The 20,065-nt window shown below is 46.5% G+C and overlaps 1 protein-coding gene across 1 annotated transcript in view; it reads left to right on the forward strand.

Annotated features, from left to right (window-relative positions):
• The window catches only part of LOC147733659 (glycine amidinotransferase, mitochondrial-like), a 102,533-nt gene that overhangs the window by 56,927 nt on the left and 25,541 nt on the right, over positions 1-20,065 (forward strand). The window contains exon 3 of the mRNA XM_086959003.1: positions 8,905-9,095. Coding sequence (XP_086815129.1) covers positions 8,905-9,095 — 191 coding nt within the window. The remainder of the gene's footprint in view (positions 1-8,904; positions 9,096-20,065) is intronic.

Genomic DNA, 20,065 nt, shown 5'->3' on the forward strand with positions numbered 1-20,065 from the left:
GTTCCAGTTTTTTGCAGGCAGATTTGGCAGTCTGAAGTTCCGATGTAAACCACGGGGAGTGTTTTCTCATCTTCTTGTTAGTTACCGACTTACGAACGGGAGCGGTACTGTCTAAGGCAGTTAGAACACAGTTCTTTAGACATGTATAGGCAGTCTCGCAATCGGACCCTCCTGGAGGTCCTGTTGCTTCAAGTTTGTCGATGAAAGTATCTAAGCAAAAGTTTTTCCACTTTCGACATTGGTAGATCTGCGTGCTATCTTTCCTAATTTCAGACTCAGACACCCATATCTGTAAAGGAATAACAAAGTGGTCAGACCAGGGGACAGGTATTGGAGGAAGCGCTTCCACTCCACTCCAATTTCCAAATACGGGGTCGAGCAAGTGACCTTGTCTGTGAGTAGGGTCCTGGTTTTTAAGAGCTAGCTGCAGGGAAAGTAATTCTGCTTTTATGAAGGAGGCATCTTTGTCAAGGACATCGTCAAAATGAATGTTCATGTCGCCAAGCACTAAGAGTCTAGATTTCCTCAGGGCGAGGTGTGGTAGTATATGTCAAATACATACTGAAATAAGTAGGAGACAATGCCCCATGAGCCGATCAGGAATGAGGGGTAAATGAAACTTCCATCTGTTGGTAAAGAGGGAGGGAACAGAAGGGGTATCCCAAGATTCAGTACCTTTCTGTTATACTGATGGTCAAAGATTCTCTCCACCCTAAAGTGGCTATGCCATACTCACTCAACCTCAAGTTCTCTTCGCATCCTCCCTCGTCCCCGGCTTCCGTGATGTGAGCCAGTGGAGCGTAGGATGTCTCTTTATACTCGATTTGATTGAGTAATGGACAACACCTGTGTTGGCTTTGTTGTGGTTATAAGCCCATTGAGAACTAGAGCGGCACCACGCTATATAATCACACCATGAAGTGGTGGGGATCTTGGAACGGTATATTGTCTTGGCAATTAGTGGGGGCCATCTTGGAACGGTGGGGGCCATCTTGGAACGGTATATAGTCTTGGCAAATAGTGGGGGCCATTTTGGAACGGTGGTAATGCACTGAGATAGCAAAATTCATAAGCGCAATGTTGGGTGAACTGGCGATTTTGTTAAAGAAGGGGATGACATTGTAAATCCCGAACCTTATGACAGGTTTGAATGGATTCTGGATGAATATTGTTAGATAATGGCTGTATTACTCACACAGGGGATTATTTAACGGGATCACAAAATGTCTCTGTTGTGCGAATGCGCTGGGCGGTGCATGCGTGGTTGCTGAGGATTATTTATCTTGATCGAGGTATAAATCATACACTTTAAAAACAATTATATATTGCGAATATGTCTAAAAGACGATTTTACTAAATACAGACATTCCGCATGCAGTGTTCCATGTGGAATGCAGGCAAGCATCCTTTTCGAAGTTTTTTTGTGCAGAGAAGTTGTATGAGGAAGAGGGTGAAGCTTAAGTTCATCTATAGCATGCAGAATAATGCAAAATAATGCAGTTGTAAGGAGGTTATAAAAGGCCTGGGGGAGCATTACTGGCACAATTGGGACCCGGGTATATCATCCTTCAGCCCTGTAAGGTGTGTTCCTAAGCGAAACACCTACCGTTGTTCTTTTTCTAGGAGTTTTTTTTCAGATTTTATGGGTTCAATCACTGTCCAGTGAAGGTCCTGGGTGCTGTGGCCCATGATTAAGTAATGGGTCGCCATCTTGGTTGTCCTTTTGCAACGTATGTGGCTCCGGTGTTCACCTATGCTTATTTTTACTGGTCTTGAAGTCATTCCAATATACTCTTTAGCGCACGGGCAGGTGACCAGGTAGACAACATTGCAACTGTGGCAGTTTGTGAATGCACGTTGTTCCCATGTGGTACCATTTGAGAACTTGATTGTTTTGCTTTTGCTGGTGAGTTTGCATGCGCTGCATGAGCCACAAGGGTGGTGGCCATTCACAGCTGTCAATTTAGGTGGGCCACTATCAATAGTGGTTCTTGGTCTGCTATGGACCAAAATGTCTTTCAAGTTTCTACCCCTTCTATGGCAGAACATTGGTTTTGGAAAATTCATAGAGCCGCAATTTTGAATTTTCCAATGTTCATTGACTATTTCTCAGTAAAGTAATTATGGTCTTCATTGTTAGCGGTATCAAACCTATTCTCTTGCATAAGGGTGCGTCTGTCCTGTACCTGTGTTCTAGGTCCGCCTCGCCCTCGTCCTCTCTGGGGACGTTGGCCTGTGAAGCGGTCAGCAGAGGCAGAGTTGTTTTGAGCCAACAAGGGACACTCATTGCGCCAATGACCCTCCTGGTGACAATAAGCTCACTGGTTGGGTCCCAGCGGCGGGTGAGGAGTCACAGGGGCAGGTCTCTGAACTATTCGCTGAAACTTAGGGGCACCTCTGTTTTGGGTCGGGGTCGGGTATGCTTGTTGCAGTAAGACCTTCGTCTTCAAGTCTTTAGTCTTTTTATATGTTCTGTCCCGCTCTTCATTTTCCCTATTCTTATAGTACTGGGTCATTGTCAAAATGCCTGACTGGGTGGAGATGGGCCATGCACTTTCTGACATTTTGAGCTTAGTCCCAAGTTCTGGTAACAGATTGTACACAAATTTATCCCCAAACAGTCGCTGTCCCCCCTCTGAAGTCATGTCCTGTCCACTATAGTCGGTGAAGGTGCTTTCGAATCGTGTGAAAAAGTCAGATACACTTTCATCTTTCTTTTGCCTGCAAGCTGCTAATCTGTCCCAATTAATTCGGTGAGGTGTCAACATCTTTTTTATTGCGGTAAGTATCTGGACTGGAAGGGCTAGGATCATGGGATCAGGCTTCTCACCACCAGTTCGAGCTCTGTCAGCTTCCTCAAAATCTTTCCACGAAAGGCCAAATTCTGCCTATTCATTATGGCGTATTTTCGACCATACCTCAGTCGGTACTTCTTGTCCCATTAACATGTCTATATCTGCTAAATTCATTACGCAAGATTGGAGTGTCTGAGTTAATTCCTTGTAGTAACCTGCTGGATTTTTACGCGGGTCAGGCAATTGCCTTTTAAGTTGGGGGACGTCAGACCTTTTCCAAGGGACATGAACCCACATTTGTTTAAAACCTACCAGAGTGTCAGGGTTGCCATCTATGCCAACAATGCGATCTCTCCAGGCAGGCTGTACATCCCTCATTGGAAAACCCTTATTTAACATAACACCAGATAAAGAGTCTCTGTAGGCTACTAGCGTGATCAGATCGCATAGTGCTGGGCCCTGTATGTCATTTCAACCTGATGGCGAAGGTCAGACAGACCTGGGGGTGGACCTAATTCTACAAAATCCTCCCACATTTGGATCAGTATGTCACACATTTCACAAAAATTATCAATCTGTTGGATGCGTGTCCACTGATCCATTGTCATCCATATATCCTGAGGGGTATACATAGTGTTATTTTCCATCCACCTACGAGCCTGTTGACTCATAGCTATTTGTTCTTGTGTATTCCCTACCAGTCTGCGCAGAGTGCGTCATCTGGGAGTGGGTGGCCTAGGCGGAGTTACATAAGGGATGTAATCACAGACCACTGACCAAGCATTCCCTAATATCCCCGCACTGGGGGAAGGTGTCAGACGACTGTCAACAAGGAATGGGTTAGTTGCAACAGGAGTTGAAGGGGCAGGTACGGAACCAGTGGAAGGTGCAACAAGGAGAAGGGAAGGGTATACTTGCATTGGTACACTGTCCTGAACACTTGGGGCGTTGGGAACAAATGGCTAAGGAATCGAACAAACCCGGGCATGGGCAGGGGCAACAACTGGAGCAGTGGCGGGAGCCAATTGTGCGGGATCAATGGCTGGATACACAGTGGGGGGTATAGGGCGGAGGGGTGTTCAACATAGAGGACATGAGAGGGTCATCCTCTTAGTCCCAGGCCTTTTCGGGAACCTTCTTTGTAATGTAACATCCATCTATTTCCATTCGATGTAATCTGTCATGTATTATTATATCCTCTTCTATTCTCTGACTAACGTGATTTCGGGGCTTTTTGGGTCACATTCATACGCATTATTTTAGCTTCGTTCTTTTTGAGTTTGATTTCTTTCTGTTTGGACTCCTTCCGCCAAACCCGAAAGGAATCAAACATTGCAGTTCTAGCTTTTCTTTGAAACAACTTCTCTTCTAAATTATCTAGCACAGGATTTTCAAAACTACCGTATATTGGCCATTGTAACTCAGCATTACCCTTTGTGTATTTGTGCCAAAGTGAGCAAAACATAATTGAGCCGACACCATGTTTAGCGTAAACTTCATGATTAGGGGTCCCCAAAGGAGCAATCGGGCAAGATTCCTCCAATGCGGAGTTCTGTGTACAATAACAACAACAAAATTTCCGAAACTTTCTAATTCCAGGCATCGCTAGACGTGTATCCTAGCCACGCCCATTTGCACAACACAAGTTCTGTTATTTAGTTAAGTTCCTCATCTGACTAGTTCTTCGTCAGTCTCGTGTGGTGCAATCGGGCCGGGGGACATCTGTCTCCGATTGCATAATGTCCGCAGCCTCGTGCTTCCTTGTAGTCATGGGGCACAGCCTTGTGCTCTCTCTGTCAGTTGGTGTAGTCACAGTGCACCGACTCGTGCTTCCCCTATAAGTTGGTGTGGTCACGGGAAAGTTGGTAATGACAGGCCGAGTTACCAACAATGGACAGGAAGCGGCCGAGTCTCTGGCACAGCTGGGGGATAAGGCACACAGGCAGCTTCTCGGAATCGGCCCGACCACAAGGAGCAGGGAAGATTGGGCAAGTCTTAACAGGGACTTGGAAAGCAATTCTTCACCAGGTTGCCGAAAGCATGGCAACACAAAATGAAGTCGTGTGGGTCGTTTTAAAATGCGGTTCGACAGTTGAACAAACCAAAAACTAATATATCGGATTTTTCGTCCTGCTCAGCTATTGCAGCTATTATCCCTTACTCACTTCAGACGTCTATTGGATTATTATGAGTATGGGGTCTCTCAGAAAAGCACGACTGAGTTGCTTCAGTATCTAGCGTTAAGTTAGTGCCTTACCAAACCGTTGAGCGCCATGTAGATTAGTTCCTATATTCCCAATAGGTTCTGCGCATTGGAATATTATACACTATAGATTTGACAAAGGACTGAGGTCAGTATGTCTCTATCGAGTATATCAAACTTAATTGTGTGCCTGCCAGCTAACACAGAGGTCACTAGAAACTTTCTCAAATAAACAAGAAGGGATTAGTCTCTGACAACCGCATAAACATGACAACTTTGTTTCCCCTAGTACCAGAACAATATCTTCAGAGTCGTGGAAACAATAGATAACTATTTCACTCAGTCAATCGAGCATTCTTCGTTTGTAGAGAGTTGCACAGAAATAGAGAGACGAGCGTTTCAAAAAAAGGATTTATTGAACAGTCTTATTTCTCATGCAAAAGATGTGTACTGCTACAATAGTTCGACAGAATGTGAAGTATAAAATGTACAGCATTAGCAGTAAGATAAAATAATATTGTAATAGCATGGTTTTGTGGCTATCACATATTCATTAAAATACATACAGAAATAACACAGGCTAAAATACTCAACTGGTGCTTCTAAAATTCGCCTACCCCAGTGTACCTAACCTAGGTCTAGTACGAGGAAAGAAGTAGGTGCTGTCTTTAGTTATATTTTAGTTCTGCCAAGAATTGCCAAAGGTTTCTCTAAGTCCTACTCAGCTCCATACCTTAGAATGAGAGAGGTTGGTATCTCTTTCCCTGGACTTGATCTCCCAACACCCTGCAAGGGAAGTCAGAAACACTGGAGCTGGATTCTCGGCAGGAGGATGACAGCTTCTAGTCAGTGCGTCAGCTGGAGAGTTGGCTTCCTTCGGCACTTGCTGTAGCGAGCTGCATTGTGCAAGTAGGTAGTCAAACTGCACCGGACCAAACTGTGCTTTGCCATAGCAAGTGAAGGTATATTTATACCTTGAAGGTGTTTAGGAATGCCAGAATTGACGTAAATGTAAGGCATTTGAACATCATGAATGAACCCCTAAGGAATAGATGTTTATGCATAATAAATGAGTTCTTGGAGAAATCAATATCCAGGCCAGGGGAAGTCCCTTCAGCTTAAGACTCTGGTTTTCCAAGAAATCGTTGTGACGTAGATGAATGGATGGAAGTAGCCATGCCTGTATTTAGGTAGCATGGGCTATGCCTAAATAAGGACTGGATTTCTATGCCTCAATAAGGGCAATGTGAATTATACCTATATAAGGGCATGAATCGGGAAAATGCATACGGAATCTAAATCGATACACAACAATACACTCTACAAAACTACACTCTATGCCATGTAGCAACACTCCACATAAAAACCCTCAATGCCACAGTGTTCCATGCCACTCTTTTCGGCTCCACACAAAGGCATTCTACACCACATAATTCAACGCCAAACCACATAATTCCGCTCCACATCACAATTCCACTACACACCACATATATCCGATTCACAACACATAATTCAAGTTCTTACCACAAAATTCAACAGCACACCACATAGTTAAACTCCACTATATACCACTCAACAATACAAAATACCATTCCACATAATTACACTCCATGACACACAATCCCACTCCACATAATTCCAGTACACTCAATACTACATAATTACTATCCACACAATTCAACAACTCCAGATGTCACATAATTCCACTACACAAAACAACTCCACAGCATTACATGCCACACAATTACACAACTACCAAAATCAATCCAACCCACATAATTCCACTACACTCCATAACACATAGGTAAAAGACATAGCCAATTACAATGCCAATAGCTATTGCATTTCTAATGCTTGATTTTTTTAATCATTATTTTTTACTGTTTTATTTAGCTCAAACTTGTCCCGATGGTATCGGATAGCAGAGGGAAACATCCTTTACAAATCAACTTTTACCACGCAGTGCTATTACAACGCAGGTTTTACAACGAAAACCATTACAACACATTGCGCTGGGGGGCGCTCTAGGATAGGGAATAGATTTAATTTACTATCCAACACCTTCCCTAGTGTCCACGGGGACTGGAGTTGGAATAGTAAATTAAACTATTCACTATCCAGCACCCCAAAGAGCTATGCATTGTAATGGTATGCGTAGTAAAACCTGCGTTGTAACAGCATGCGTGGTAAAAGCATGCGTTGTAACGTCATACATCCGATAGCAGAGTGCTTTACACAAGCACCAGTTGCGTTACATGAGGACACATCCATTTTTGTTAGGCATTTGGAGATTAAAAGTGATTTGTCCAGAATCACAGGCTTTTGTAAATCCATCAGAGTAATTTAGTCTTGTTTTAAGGCTTTTTGCCTAGTAATGTATATGCTAGATCCTGCTCACTTGTTGCATATCTTATATTTTCAGTGTTTGATTTCCACTGCTAGACCGACCATGTAGATTAGTCAACACATATAGTAAAGTGCAACCTGCCATAGGGCTGTAAGGCCTGATGTAGGGGTGATTTACCTATACTGCAGGCAAAGTCTGCAGGAATGGCACACAGGAGGTGTGCCATATCATGTTTTCACTTTTCTCTGCACAATGGCAAACAGTCTGCAATGGCAGTTTGCATGTGGATGCTGAGGGGTCCCTTAGGATGGCACAACACATGCTGCAGTTGTTAAAGACCCTCTTTAGTCTCCTTGCCCTAGGTACCAGTGGTACCATTTACTAGGGATGCACAAGGGGTGATAAAGGTATTGCCAATTGGAGAAACAATTGTACAGTTTTGGAAAGAGATCTGGCACATGGCAACTGGACCACCGGAACCCAGTGCGCTTTCTGTCAAAATTGCATTGGATACCAGGAAAAAAAGTGGGGGTGACAATGCTAAAAAGTGTCACTTTTCTACAGTACCCCTCCACATGGAAAATGGGGAATCCTAGAGATGTCCTTGCAAGCACCATTTATGCAGTTTGTAGGAGGAAAGCTAGTAGAGTGCAGTGTCAGTGATGCTTGACTTGGCTGATTTGTGAATAGCACATCAAGATCGACTGCTTGAAGGTTGAGAAGGATGAGGATGGAGGAGAGATGATTATGTGCAAATGTTATGATCTATCAATGTTGGGTTTGGACCATTCAGACTTTTCAGATTGGGGTGACTTTGGAATCTTTGTAGCTGGTAGACAATGAAACTATGACGGAAAGAAGAGACGGAATATGGAGTGGCACCTAAGAAAAGATGAAATACAAATGATTGCTGCTTCATATCTCTCACATACAGGTAAAGCGGACAAGAGGAGAACATGTGGAGTCATTCACAAGAGGTTAAAGCTTAAACATGGGTTCCATATTCATGTGGAAGGCAGGGGCTGCTTTGAAATTATATTTTTGCTCTAAAGGCATCAATAGTACAGTCTGATCTTAAGTCTTGTCTATGTATCATCTACCTTTATACCTCAGCTTTACTAGTAGGTTACATGCTGTCACATAAAATGGGGAGAAAGGTTCAGCAGTAATAGGCAGACCTGGTAGAAGTCAGGCATCTTGCATTTATTCTCGAAGGCATCTCGCATAATTGTCAGAGTGCTAAGAAAGTTCTTCCTGCCAATACAGTTGTGGGCATGCCAAGTATCCCAAGATTCTGCACAGAACACCTGGGTGCCATGTATTAACCATGAATTATCCATGAAGTGAAGCGGAATTCAAGGAAATGTTGGTTATATTAATTGCGGAGAAATGCCATTACAATGATATTCACTATCATAGCTCAAACGTCAATTGCAAGGAAGTAGGGTTCCACAACCTGGTCTTAAGGAACTGTGAACCCTTAGTGAAAAAGAGCTTTATGATGTGATTACATGCTGTTATTTCCATGTATATTACATACTATTATATTTGTTATGCAGGCCTTTATGCTGCAATGCCAAGAGACATTCTACTAGTGGTTGGAAATGAAATAATTGAGGCACCTATGGCGTGGCGTGCTCGCTTTTTTGAATACAGAGCATATAGACCTCTTATCAAGGAATACTTTCGCCGCGGTGCCAAATGGACCACTGCACCAAAATCCACAATGGCTGATGAACTTTATGACCAGGTACCCAAATATTTCTATTTATGTGTGTGGTGATGATTGACCTACCTGCATGCAACAGTTTGGATAATTTGTGATTCTATCAGTGATCGGCGGCTAACATGTCCAGTCCTGGGTTTTAAGCTACTCAGTCAAGGATTATATGGCTGAGATACCCACCACCCCCTCTCAACACAATCCCCAAGGATGGGAAACCGGAAACAGTTCTTAACTTTTGGAAGACGGGAGGGAGTGACCCTCCCGGCCGTATTTATTAAAATATGAAACAAAATTAAAACATTAAAATAACAGTTTCATATTATGTACAATTTCATTACCACATTGCGATGTTTGGCTAACCTTAACATATTCTCTAATACAAAGGTTCTCCTAGCCGAACTAACATCCTACAAAACATTAACTTGAAATTTTGAAATTGTACATCCTAACGTTTAAGGGCCAACGGCAAGGTCGTAACCGGTGTCAAGATCCCTAAACCAGAAATATCCCCCTCACTTGTGAGGGGCGACCGCACAGAGGTGTACCTCAAGTGCAACTACCAATTTCCCTTTACTTGACGGGGCCCCAATAAACTCGACGCCACTTAAAGGTCGTCCGAGGACTCGTGTGAGGTATCTAGAAGGTAGCGTAGACCCCCCCCCAAACCCCACACACTTACCACATCTGCCGTCGCAGATGTCCTGGCCCCGGGAAATTCCACAGGAGGGGGCTGTAGCCCCTCCTACCCAGGAAGGGGCCTTGACCGCCTTTCCTTTCCTTTCGGCGGCCCATCCTTAGAAGGGACCGCCTCCCCGTTGAGGGGCCAATGGCCACCTCCCTCGAGCGCTCCCATCCGTAATGGGTGACGCCCACTCATAGGGATCTTCCAATTAGTGCTCACCGATCATGACCTTACCGCCCGACCAAAATAAATACGACAATTCTAAACTAAATGACTAAATTACTTAAAAGACAGTAACAACAACCACTTTATTAAAAGCATGCTTACTGATCAAACACTAGAGCAGGATTACTTTATTTACAAAACATACCACAAATTGACCATTCTTTATTGCATATTCAAAGTTATCACGATAATAATCCCAACCTGCAAACAAAAATTAGAGTTACCACATCAAACTTTATTCAAAACCACTTGCTGTCCTCAGGGGCTGGTGGGTGGGTCAAAATTGGCTCTTTGTTCCGTCTCGAGCTCACGTGCAGCGAGGAGGTGCAGCTTCAGAGCACAGGAACAAGAGGATGCTTTCTTGGCTTGTTGCTCCTTTTATCCGTCTTCAGGGCGGGCGTAAACCCGCCCCTGCCTGCCCCAAGGGCGTGGCCGGCCGCGTCAGTGTCTAGGCCAGCCCACTCCAGGACGGGAAAAAGGCGCGCCCCGGCTACGCCGCTTCGGGCATACCAGCCGAGACTCGCCTCCCGCCCAAGATGGCTTCCCGGGGGGATCGTGGTACTCCGCCATACGTTCGGGGGGACCGAATGGTCGCCCCTTTCCATATGGCTGAGATACCCGCCACCCCCTCTCAACACAATCCCCAAGGATGGGAAACCGGAAACAGTTCTGAACTTTTGGAAGACGGGAGGGAGTGACCCTCCCGGCCGTATTTATTAAAATATGAAACAAAATTAAAACATTAAAATAACAGTTTCATATTATGTACAATTTCATTACCACATTGCGATGTTTGGCTAACCTTAACATATTCTCTAATACAAAGGTTCTCCTAGCCGAACTAACATCCTACAAAACATTAACTTGAAATTTTGAAATTGTACATCCTAACGTTTAAGGGCCAACGGCAAGGTCGTAACCGGTGTCAAGATCCCTAAACCAGAAATATCCCCCTCACTTGTGAGGGGCGACCGCACAGAGGTGTACCTCAAGTGCAACTACCAATTTCCCTTGACTTGACGGGGGCCCCAATAAACTCGACGCCACTTAAAGGTCGTCCGAGGACTCGTGTGAGGTATCTAGAAGGTAGCTTAGACCCCCCCCCCAAACCCCACACACTTACCACATCTGCCGTCGCAGATGTCCTGGCCCCGGGAAATTCCACAGGAGGGGGCTGTAGCCCCTCCTACCCAGGAAGGGGCCTTGACCGCCTTTCCTTTCCTTTCGGCGGCCCATCCTTAGAAGGGACTGCCTCCCCGTTGAGGGGCCAATGGCCACCTCCCTCGAGCGCTCCCATCCGTAATGGGTGACGCCCACTCATAGGGATCTTCCAATTAGTGCTCACCGATCATGACCTTACCGCCACAGGCCGGATAGTTGATCGGCTATCCGGACCCCCCACAACACTCCTACCTAAAGGTCATGTCTTAAAGTCTTTAGCCAAGCTATCAAGTCTCCTATGAGTAACTCGTTCCCCACCCGGGACAAATGAACACCATCCCCCAAATACATACTGTCACCAGTAATACAACCATGCGAAATAGAATGCAGTGTATTGGAACGGAACAATCTACTCACTTTGTTATTAATTTTTCTTACTGAATGATTCAGAGCAGAAACAGAAATAGCCCCCGCCATACTTTTCGTGGGATCATATGGGACCATGCAATTGTGCACCCTGGAACTCTCCTCGCTAACCAACTTACAGTGGAAAGCATCGCCTCAAGAAGAAGTCGTCTACCAGTGGTGACCAAATCATTGCCCCCAAGATGTACTATGACTATAGACGGCGGTGACCTCGTCCGCCCTAGCAAACCCTCGAAAAATGATTGAAACTGGTCAATACAGAGTCCGCCCCTTCCGTAGAAGGACACACTGTACCCGTATTCCCCAGCCACGTGAATCATGTCACCTGCTTTGAATACGTCCGCGGCACGCCTCACGTATGAGTGGCCCACGCCCCACACCTCCTTTTTCACAGCCGGTGATGTCTGACCGCTGGCCCGGTGTTGGGTCGACTGCATAGTCCGCCCGCCTCGTAGGCTTGCGCAACTGAAACCAAACAAAAACAAGAAGCGTGAGTACATCATTACAGCTTCACAACATGTGCAACCGCACATACCTTTTATAACAGTTGGAGGACCAACGCCCCACACGTTTAACTTGTTCGACATTCAGACCCCTGGCTGTAGCCTCTGTAGCAGCCCCTATCCGAAAGGAATGGGTCCCAAACTCGCCCGGGTTCAAGCCCGCAGCGGCAATCGACATCGCAAGCACCCGCTGAAACTGAAACCTCGTCAGTGGGGTGGCGTCAGCGTGTCTCAACAAGGTCCCCCCCCATGATGCCACCCTTTGTGCTAAATATTCCTCTACACAACTCACCGGGCACATGGAGGACCCGGGAATCCTTTGTATGATTATGCAGTCACCCATCGCACCCTGATCGGTCTTGGACCTGACAAACGAGACAGTCATTGTCCCCCCTCTAACCTGAACGTGCTCTCGGCACAGTCCCCCCATCACATCCTGCTTGTTCCTTGCCACTAGTTCGCTTACCCGCATAGCCCCATGGAATGCCAGCGTAAAAGCGGCTCGGAATACCACTGTCTCATACTGAGATGAACACGTTGCAGGGAGTATGGATAATAACAGGGCCAACCTATCCAAACCTATCGGGCGCCTTTCATCTACTCTGCGACCCTCAAGGCGTTGCCACCCACGTAGCGCTTTTTGCACAACGAAAGACGCTGTCGGGTCCTGGATCCCATGAGCCCTAGCCACAAAGGAAATGGCGGCCCGATGCCTCTGGGCCGTAGCCACTGATTTGCCTGCCTGATGTAAAGACAGCAGGAATTTCACTACCAACTCCTCCTGGCCCCAAAGCTCCCCTCTAGCAGCCCCCAAAAAGGCCCAATAAGAACGGAACGCCCCTTCATATGCCTTCCTCGTCCTGGGTGCTAAACTCTCTCCCACGAGGTTACGAAGTTCGGGGCACCGAGAGACCAGAGAGCTTCGGGAAAGGGTGCCGCCACCGGGTCCGCTGTGGGCAGAAAACCCCAGAAGGCCTGCATACGAAAACGAGAAAGTGCATCAGCCGCCTGGTTCTTCACCCCCGGCACATGTCTTGCCCTAAATAGCACATTCAATTGCATACACAGTAATACAATTTCCTTGAGCAATCTCAGAATCCATTTGCATGGTGCTGCCTGGCTATTGATACACTCAACCACGGTCATGTTATCAGACCAGAATACCACAGAGTGATCTCTGAACCCTTCGGGCCAAGTTCTCAGGGCCACCAGAATGGGGAAAAGATCCAGAAAAGCAATGTTACTTGTCAGTCCACTATCATGCCACCATGACGGCCATTTTTGTGCCGACCACTGAGTGCCGAATATGGCACCAAAACCAATGCTCCCTGCCGAATCTGTCCACAGCCCCAGCTCCTCAGAGGACACCGCCGGTTTGTTCCAGACTATTCGACCATTGAAATCCGCCAGAAATGCCAACCAAATGCGCATGTCCTGGCGAACCTCTGCCGAGAGCCTCGTGCGATGATGACCCTCCTTCAGGCCGACCATGGCTTGAGCGATCGAGCGGGAAAAGGGGCGGGCCATCGGTATTACTCTTAGGGCAAAATTCAACTGTCCCACCAATTGTTGTAACTGATGCAGCTTAACCTTAGACTCACTTATACACGTTTGCAGGCATGCCCTGAATCTTAACACTTTGTCTCCTGGTAAACGGAAACAACCTTCTTCAGAGTCGAGCTCGATCCCCAGAAACTCGAGGCAAGTCGAGGGACCCACAGTCTTACCTGGTGCCAATGGCACGCCAAACTGATTCATCAAGACACAAAATTCAGTCAAAGCTTGTCCACATTCCGGATCCCCGGCTGCCCCCAGAAACAAAAAGTCATCGAGATAATGTATCACATGTTGAAACCCCGTCTTCTTTGTGGAGACCCATTGCAGGAAACAACTGAACTTTTCAAAATAGGCACAAGATATAGAGCACCCCATTGGCATACACCTATCCATGTAATAGTGACCCTGAAACATGAAACCAAGGAGACGCTGGTCGTCTGGATGTACCGGGAGCAACCGGAACGCTGACTCGATATCAGATTTTGCCATCAGCGCACCGGGCCCCAGGCGATTCAATATGGCTACGGCCTCATCGAAGGATGCGTACCGCACCGAACACACTTCCGGGTCTATCGCATCGTTTACGGAAAGACCACGTGGGGCTGATAAATTATGTATCAGCCGAAACTCACCCAGGTCCTTCTTGGGGACCACCCCTAAAGGGGAACAAACAAAGTTAGCAACTGGTGGCACATTAAATGGACCGGCGACTCGACCTCGAGTAACCTCTTTCACGATCTTTTCCTGTACCACGGTCGTATGTTGCAAGACCGATATTTGGTTTTTACATTTCGCTATACCCTGAAACTCCCCCACTGGGATGCGGAAACCATATGAAAACCCGTTCCGCAACACCCCAGCGGAAGCGTGATCCGGGTATTCGCTGAGCCAGGGAATCATTGCCATGGTATCAATCGGAGTAGGTAAAGGCGCCCCTCGGACTATATCAGACCTGTTTGGCGCCTCCTCTACCCCCGTTATCACCCGTTTTGGCTCTGCACATGGACTCAGGATGGGATGATTGCTCACACCCACCACATTCGTGCCTAAATTTGCATGACCCCAGGGGCCTCGTACATTTACCCCTGTTAAAGTTCCAACAAATCCCCCTTTTACCTGCGTTGCCGATCGGCCTCGAGTGGTTGTCGTTACTCGTACTTGATCGAAAGGGCGTCCCCGCATATTGGCGGGAGGATTCACCCACGCTACTCCCTACCAATGGCAACTTCAACATACCAGTATCTTCCATTTTGGACCAAGACACAGAATCATAACAATCCCAAGTTAAGTTTTTATCATGTTCTTTCGCTTTTCTGAAAATATTATCGTAACAGAACCATTGATTGCCCTCGTGTGATACAGAATACCCCATGATCCGTGACTGATAAATCGGCAATTCGGACAGTAATTCGGGCTTACGTTCACCCATGATGGATGTAAAAATCCCCCACGCTCTGCCCCAAGTGCCAATGTTTTCATTTACCTTAAAGGCGGCCATCTTTGCGTGCCAAACACTCGGATGCATGAGCTCCTTCTGGCTCTTAACATGCTCCATCTCATAATGATCGGTAAGCAACGAGAAGATGTTTATATACTCCTCTGCCCATATCTTCTCTTTAATAGCCAGAGGGACATGTTGACCCAACTTTTCCCTTCGTGAGGGTGCAGACTCATCCCTCGCAATCGGCAATGGCCGCTTACCTGAACCGGAAGCTGCATCTGCGACTGGACCTGTCCCAGGTGGCTTCTCTACTGCCGCAGCCGGCGATGGTGCCTTCGCCGCTTCCCTTGTTTCACGCAGTTGGTTCATCAACACCCGCGCGTCGTCAGCCGTGGCGCCCTTGCTACCTTTACCCAACCACGCTGCTAACTGTGCTGCCAGCTCGGGCGGCATATCCTCCCCGGACACGGGGGTGACCACCACGGGAATCGGATTCCCCTCTTCCGGCACCGGAGTTGGTTCTTCGAGTGGGGTACAGGGAACCGGGATGTCTCCCCCAGCTGCTCCCCTTCTGGGCCTCTTGCCTTTCCCTCCCGGAGCTGCTCCTGCCAAAGGACGTTTCGGTCCCCCTTCCTCGTCTTTATCCGCCATTCGCCTCTTTAGCTCGGTCACCTCTTTCATAAGAACACGCAGCATCTGGTCGGTAGTCATTCGCTTTCCCGCTTTCTTGGGCATTCTCCAACAGAGTATCTGTAAAACAAACAAGAAAGATTACAACGCTCAAAATTGGCTCTTCGTTCCGTCTCGAGCTCACGTGCAGCGAGGAGGTGCAGCTTCAGAGCACAGGAACAAGAGGATGCTTTCTTGGCTTGTTGCTCCTTTTATCCGTCTTCAGGGCGGGCGTAAACCCGCCCCTGCCTGCCCCAAGGGCGTGGCCGGCCGCGTCAGTGTTTAGGCCAGCCCACTCCAGGGCGGGAAAAAGGCGCGCCCCGGCTACGCCGCTTCGGGCATACCAGCCGAGACTCGCCTCCCGCCCAAGATGGCTTCCCGGGGGGATCGTGGTACTCCGCCATACGTTCGGGGGGACCGAATGGTCGCCCCTTTCCAATCACCTCCCTGACTGTCTGCAAAACGAGTAAAAGAGCAGAGCTGGACTATACTATCCTTGGCAGGCTGGATCTAAGGCCAGCTTTAATCTGGGTTCAACTCCCCTTTTATCACTGGCATGGGACACTATAAAGTAAGATGATTTTTAGGTTGAGACTAGTGCAGCACGCATGCACTGCACTAGGAGATGACCTTTAGAAATCGGTCAGCTCTTTTCAAGCACTCGTGCTTGTGTTGGCATCCACCTTGCGAGAGCGAGCAATGGCACGCAGCAGCCATCTATTTGCAATTAGTTTGGCCACGAGCGTCTGCACTTTTCAAGCACTCGATGTTGTTAATCTACTTTGTAACCCTCTACTCTTCGAACTGCTGAAGAAATGCATTTCAAGTCTTCCACTGTCTCACGTTTTCCTCTCACTACTTATGTAGAGCTCCTATGCCCTGTGTAAAACTGCACAAATAAACTGCAAAGAGAAATACACACATTCTACCCTCTTCCCGCCGTCCCCCCATTTTAAGGTAGGCAGTCGCTTCTCCCTCAATGGACTCTCTTCAGCATGGCTGTCTCGTCCCCACCAATTACAGCCTGCCTTGTCTGTCCCTTGCCGAATATATCCGGTCGCCCACATGTCCTCGTGCTGTGACTGTCACTACTCTGTATTCTCTGACCACCCCGTGCCCAGCAGTCTCCGCTGCTAGTCTCACAGCCTCCAGCTCACTCTTGCTCTCTCCTCCTCATTTAAGCACCTCACCTGCTCTTTCCTTTCATATTCAGAGTCGTGCTTGCCAGTGTGCCCACCTCTCTCTCCGGCTGGGCCCCTCTTCTCGTCAAACTTTTCTTCTCTCCCGGTACCGATGTCCCCCTTTCATCTTGCGTCACAGCTGCACATCTCCCTCAGTGTCTGTATCTCTTTCCCCAATTACCTCCCCTCCCTCACTTACTGCCCCCTCACCTTCCCCTCCCAGTGTCTCTGCTGGTTAAGCAGTCTCTCGGCCTCTGCTCCCCTAGGCGCCTTCCCTCCGAGGCTGATGCACACATAAAGGCACGCAGAGCGGCGGGTGAAAAGTAAACATGGTTGGGAAATCCCCGTTCCGGGCCCTCAGCCAACCGTCCTCCACTGGTGACGTCCAAAGCTACCCTGACAGCATCCCACTACCCTTTAAACAAGCATTTGCAATGCAATAGGTCTCACATTTGCGAGAGTTTAAGCTATTGGCATTATAAATGACAATACCTTTTATTTATGTTTTAAAAACCAACACATAAATAATAGGCATTGCCATTTACAATGCCAATAGCTCAAACTCTCACAACTGCGAGACCTATTGCATTGCAAATGCTTTTTAATGTGGTTATGGAGTCTGCATAGAAACTTTAATAGGCAAGAACATTGAGGAAGAAAGTACATTAGGGACCACAAAACAAATTAATTAAAAACTGTATTTCATTTAATAAATACACAAGTGTTCATATTAAAAGCAATCAATAACATAACAGTTAAAAACAAAACATTTGTACAATTTGCGTACAATACATGAAAAAATATATGTCTAAAATAACAGAGTGGCAATCAATATTTTTCGACGCGCGTTTCGGCGTTATGGGAAACGTCTTCCTCAGGAGCCACAAATTTCATCTAATTCCATATACACATTGGGATATGTCGAGGAAATGAGCTTGCTTTATCTTTTTATCTATATGTCCTATAATTTTGTGCGTCGCTCATTATCCGTAATGGCTTGCAATCAGGTAACGTCCTCTAGATAGGTCGTTGCTAATTCCTTAGGTCCCTCTGTTTAACCCTTGTAGATACCTAATCGATAAGGTAGCCGAATGTAGAATCAATACTATGCAAGGACGGCACCAAAAAATGATTGATGACGTTATAGGGCTGCAATACTCCTCGTGTCCGATGATCGAGGGCTTCCAGTTCTGTAAAAATAACTAGTGCGAAGATATTCGCGGTTAGCGTTATCGTCTGGGCGGTGCCACTGGTAGATAACGCCATCCCGTAGCAAGGAGAAAGTTATATCGCCATGCTGGACTTTCAAATCTAACTCGGTAAAAGTTAGCATAACAGCTGGATCCAGGTGTGTTGCCCCAGTTTCATCTGCCCCACCGGTACAGAAACCATCCCTTAACCTAAGAGTTCCTCATATTCTGTGGTTCTCCATCTATACGTCTCTTTCAGAAACAAGCACAGAACTGTAAACAAGGTGAAACAATTAAATATGACTTATACTGCTGATTAGTCTATTGTTGGGTGCAAGCCCTTCCATCTGCCAATTGTCCGTCAGCAGTAATCCAATTCCTTTTTTTGTTTGCGTCAACAGGAACATTTTTGTTTTGACACTCGAATAAGTTAGTGGTGAAGGTGGATTCAGATGTTCACTGCCCTTTGTTTACAGAGTGCAGCCATAAGAATCAAACATGTATAGGTTTGCCAAAAGCAGCTCGTTTGGTAGAACCGTAAAAACGTAATAATACCCAGTAGTTAACTGAAAACGATATCATTACTGTACCTAAACACAGAAAATTGCTTTATATATGTCACTATAAGTGCGCAAGAGAGAGAGAATGAAGTTTGTGTTTTTCTGTCTAGTGGGGTTATTGTGCAGATATGCGGATATACACATGATTATAGGTCTCTTGTAGTAAGTGTTTTCTAGGATCCTATATGCTTAAATGTTTAAGTAAGCTAACGTGTGAAATCATGAGGTTTGCCTTGGGTGCCTGACCCGTGCTTTCTTCTGACATAAATACTTAGATCACACACAGCCACATGTATTTAAATTGCGAGGGTCATATATTCACTCACAAACGTCAATTGTGTGACGCACATTATCTATGTGTGAAACCAAAACACACATACAGCACTCCCCAGTCGCAATAATATATACACTCAAGTTTGTGTACCAAACCCCCTGCCTGAGGGTAGGGTGACAGAGGAGGAGAAGTGTGTATGGAAGGAAGGGTGCGGGGAGGGAGGGTGTAGGTTTGCGTTTGCCTGTCTTAAAATTGGAAGAATCAAATGAAAGAGAAGGGAGTGTGACTTACAGCAACAATGCGGCTGCTGGTACTGGACTGCAGAGACTCTGCCCATCAACATTCAAGCTCATCTACACAGGTATATGAATTGTTATATCACTCTATTTTCTCTACCAGATCGATTTTTGCAGTACAAGAGCAAACGGATACTTTTATTACATTCCTGTGGCTTGTACTTGCTAAGGTTCAGAAAGTCAACGTCTGTGAAGTCTGAATGCTGCACGGTGAAAGAGATCCGCTGTGTACCCATTGTTTGTGCAATACAATGTATCAGTTTCCAAAGGATGTGATTGGGGAAACCCGAACAATTACTGCGAGAAACATAATATTATCAGTTAATTATGTATGGTGATGAAGATAATATTTTGAAGAGGTGGGCATTGCAAGAATGTAGAATAACACAAATAATCTTATCAGCAGAAACCAGTAACAACAAGCGCCAGCTCGTGGTGGGGGGGAGTGCGGCCGAGAGCAGGCAGCATTTCCCTTGCTGGAGCAAGCGAGCGCGATAATTGCTCCCATATGGCGCCGCACGCTTCAGCGAGGGAATCGCCAAACGTGCATGCTTTGCCATTCAAAGCAATGCAACGCGTGCACGTTTTTGCCCGCAAAGTTGTGTCCATTACTAAAGGTCTCTTTCCTAAGCAGCGCGTGCACGCTGCATTGGCGATACTTAATAAGGATCCCAGGGTGAGGGTGTCAAGCCAGCAACGAGACCCCAACCAGTGCCCAGGACCATCAGGCATCATCTCAGACTCTCGCCCGGAAAGAGTAGGAGTCTTTGCAGAAATGGGATTTTAACATACCACAAACTACCAACAAAATAAATAAATAAAAAACCAC

This window comes from Lissotriton vulgaris, chromosome 2_1 (genome assembly GCF_964263255.1).
Source record: "Lissotriton vulgaris chromosome 2_1, aLisVul1.2, whole genome shotgun sequence".
NCBI lineage: Eukaryota > Metazoa > Chordata > Amphibia > Caudata > Salamandridae > Lissotriton > Lissotriton vulgaris.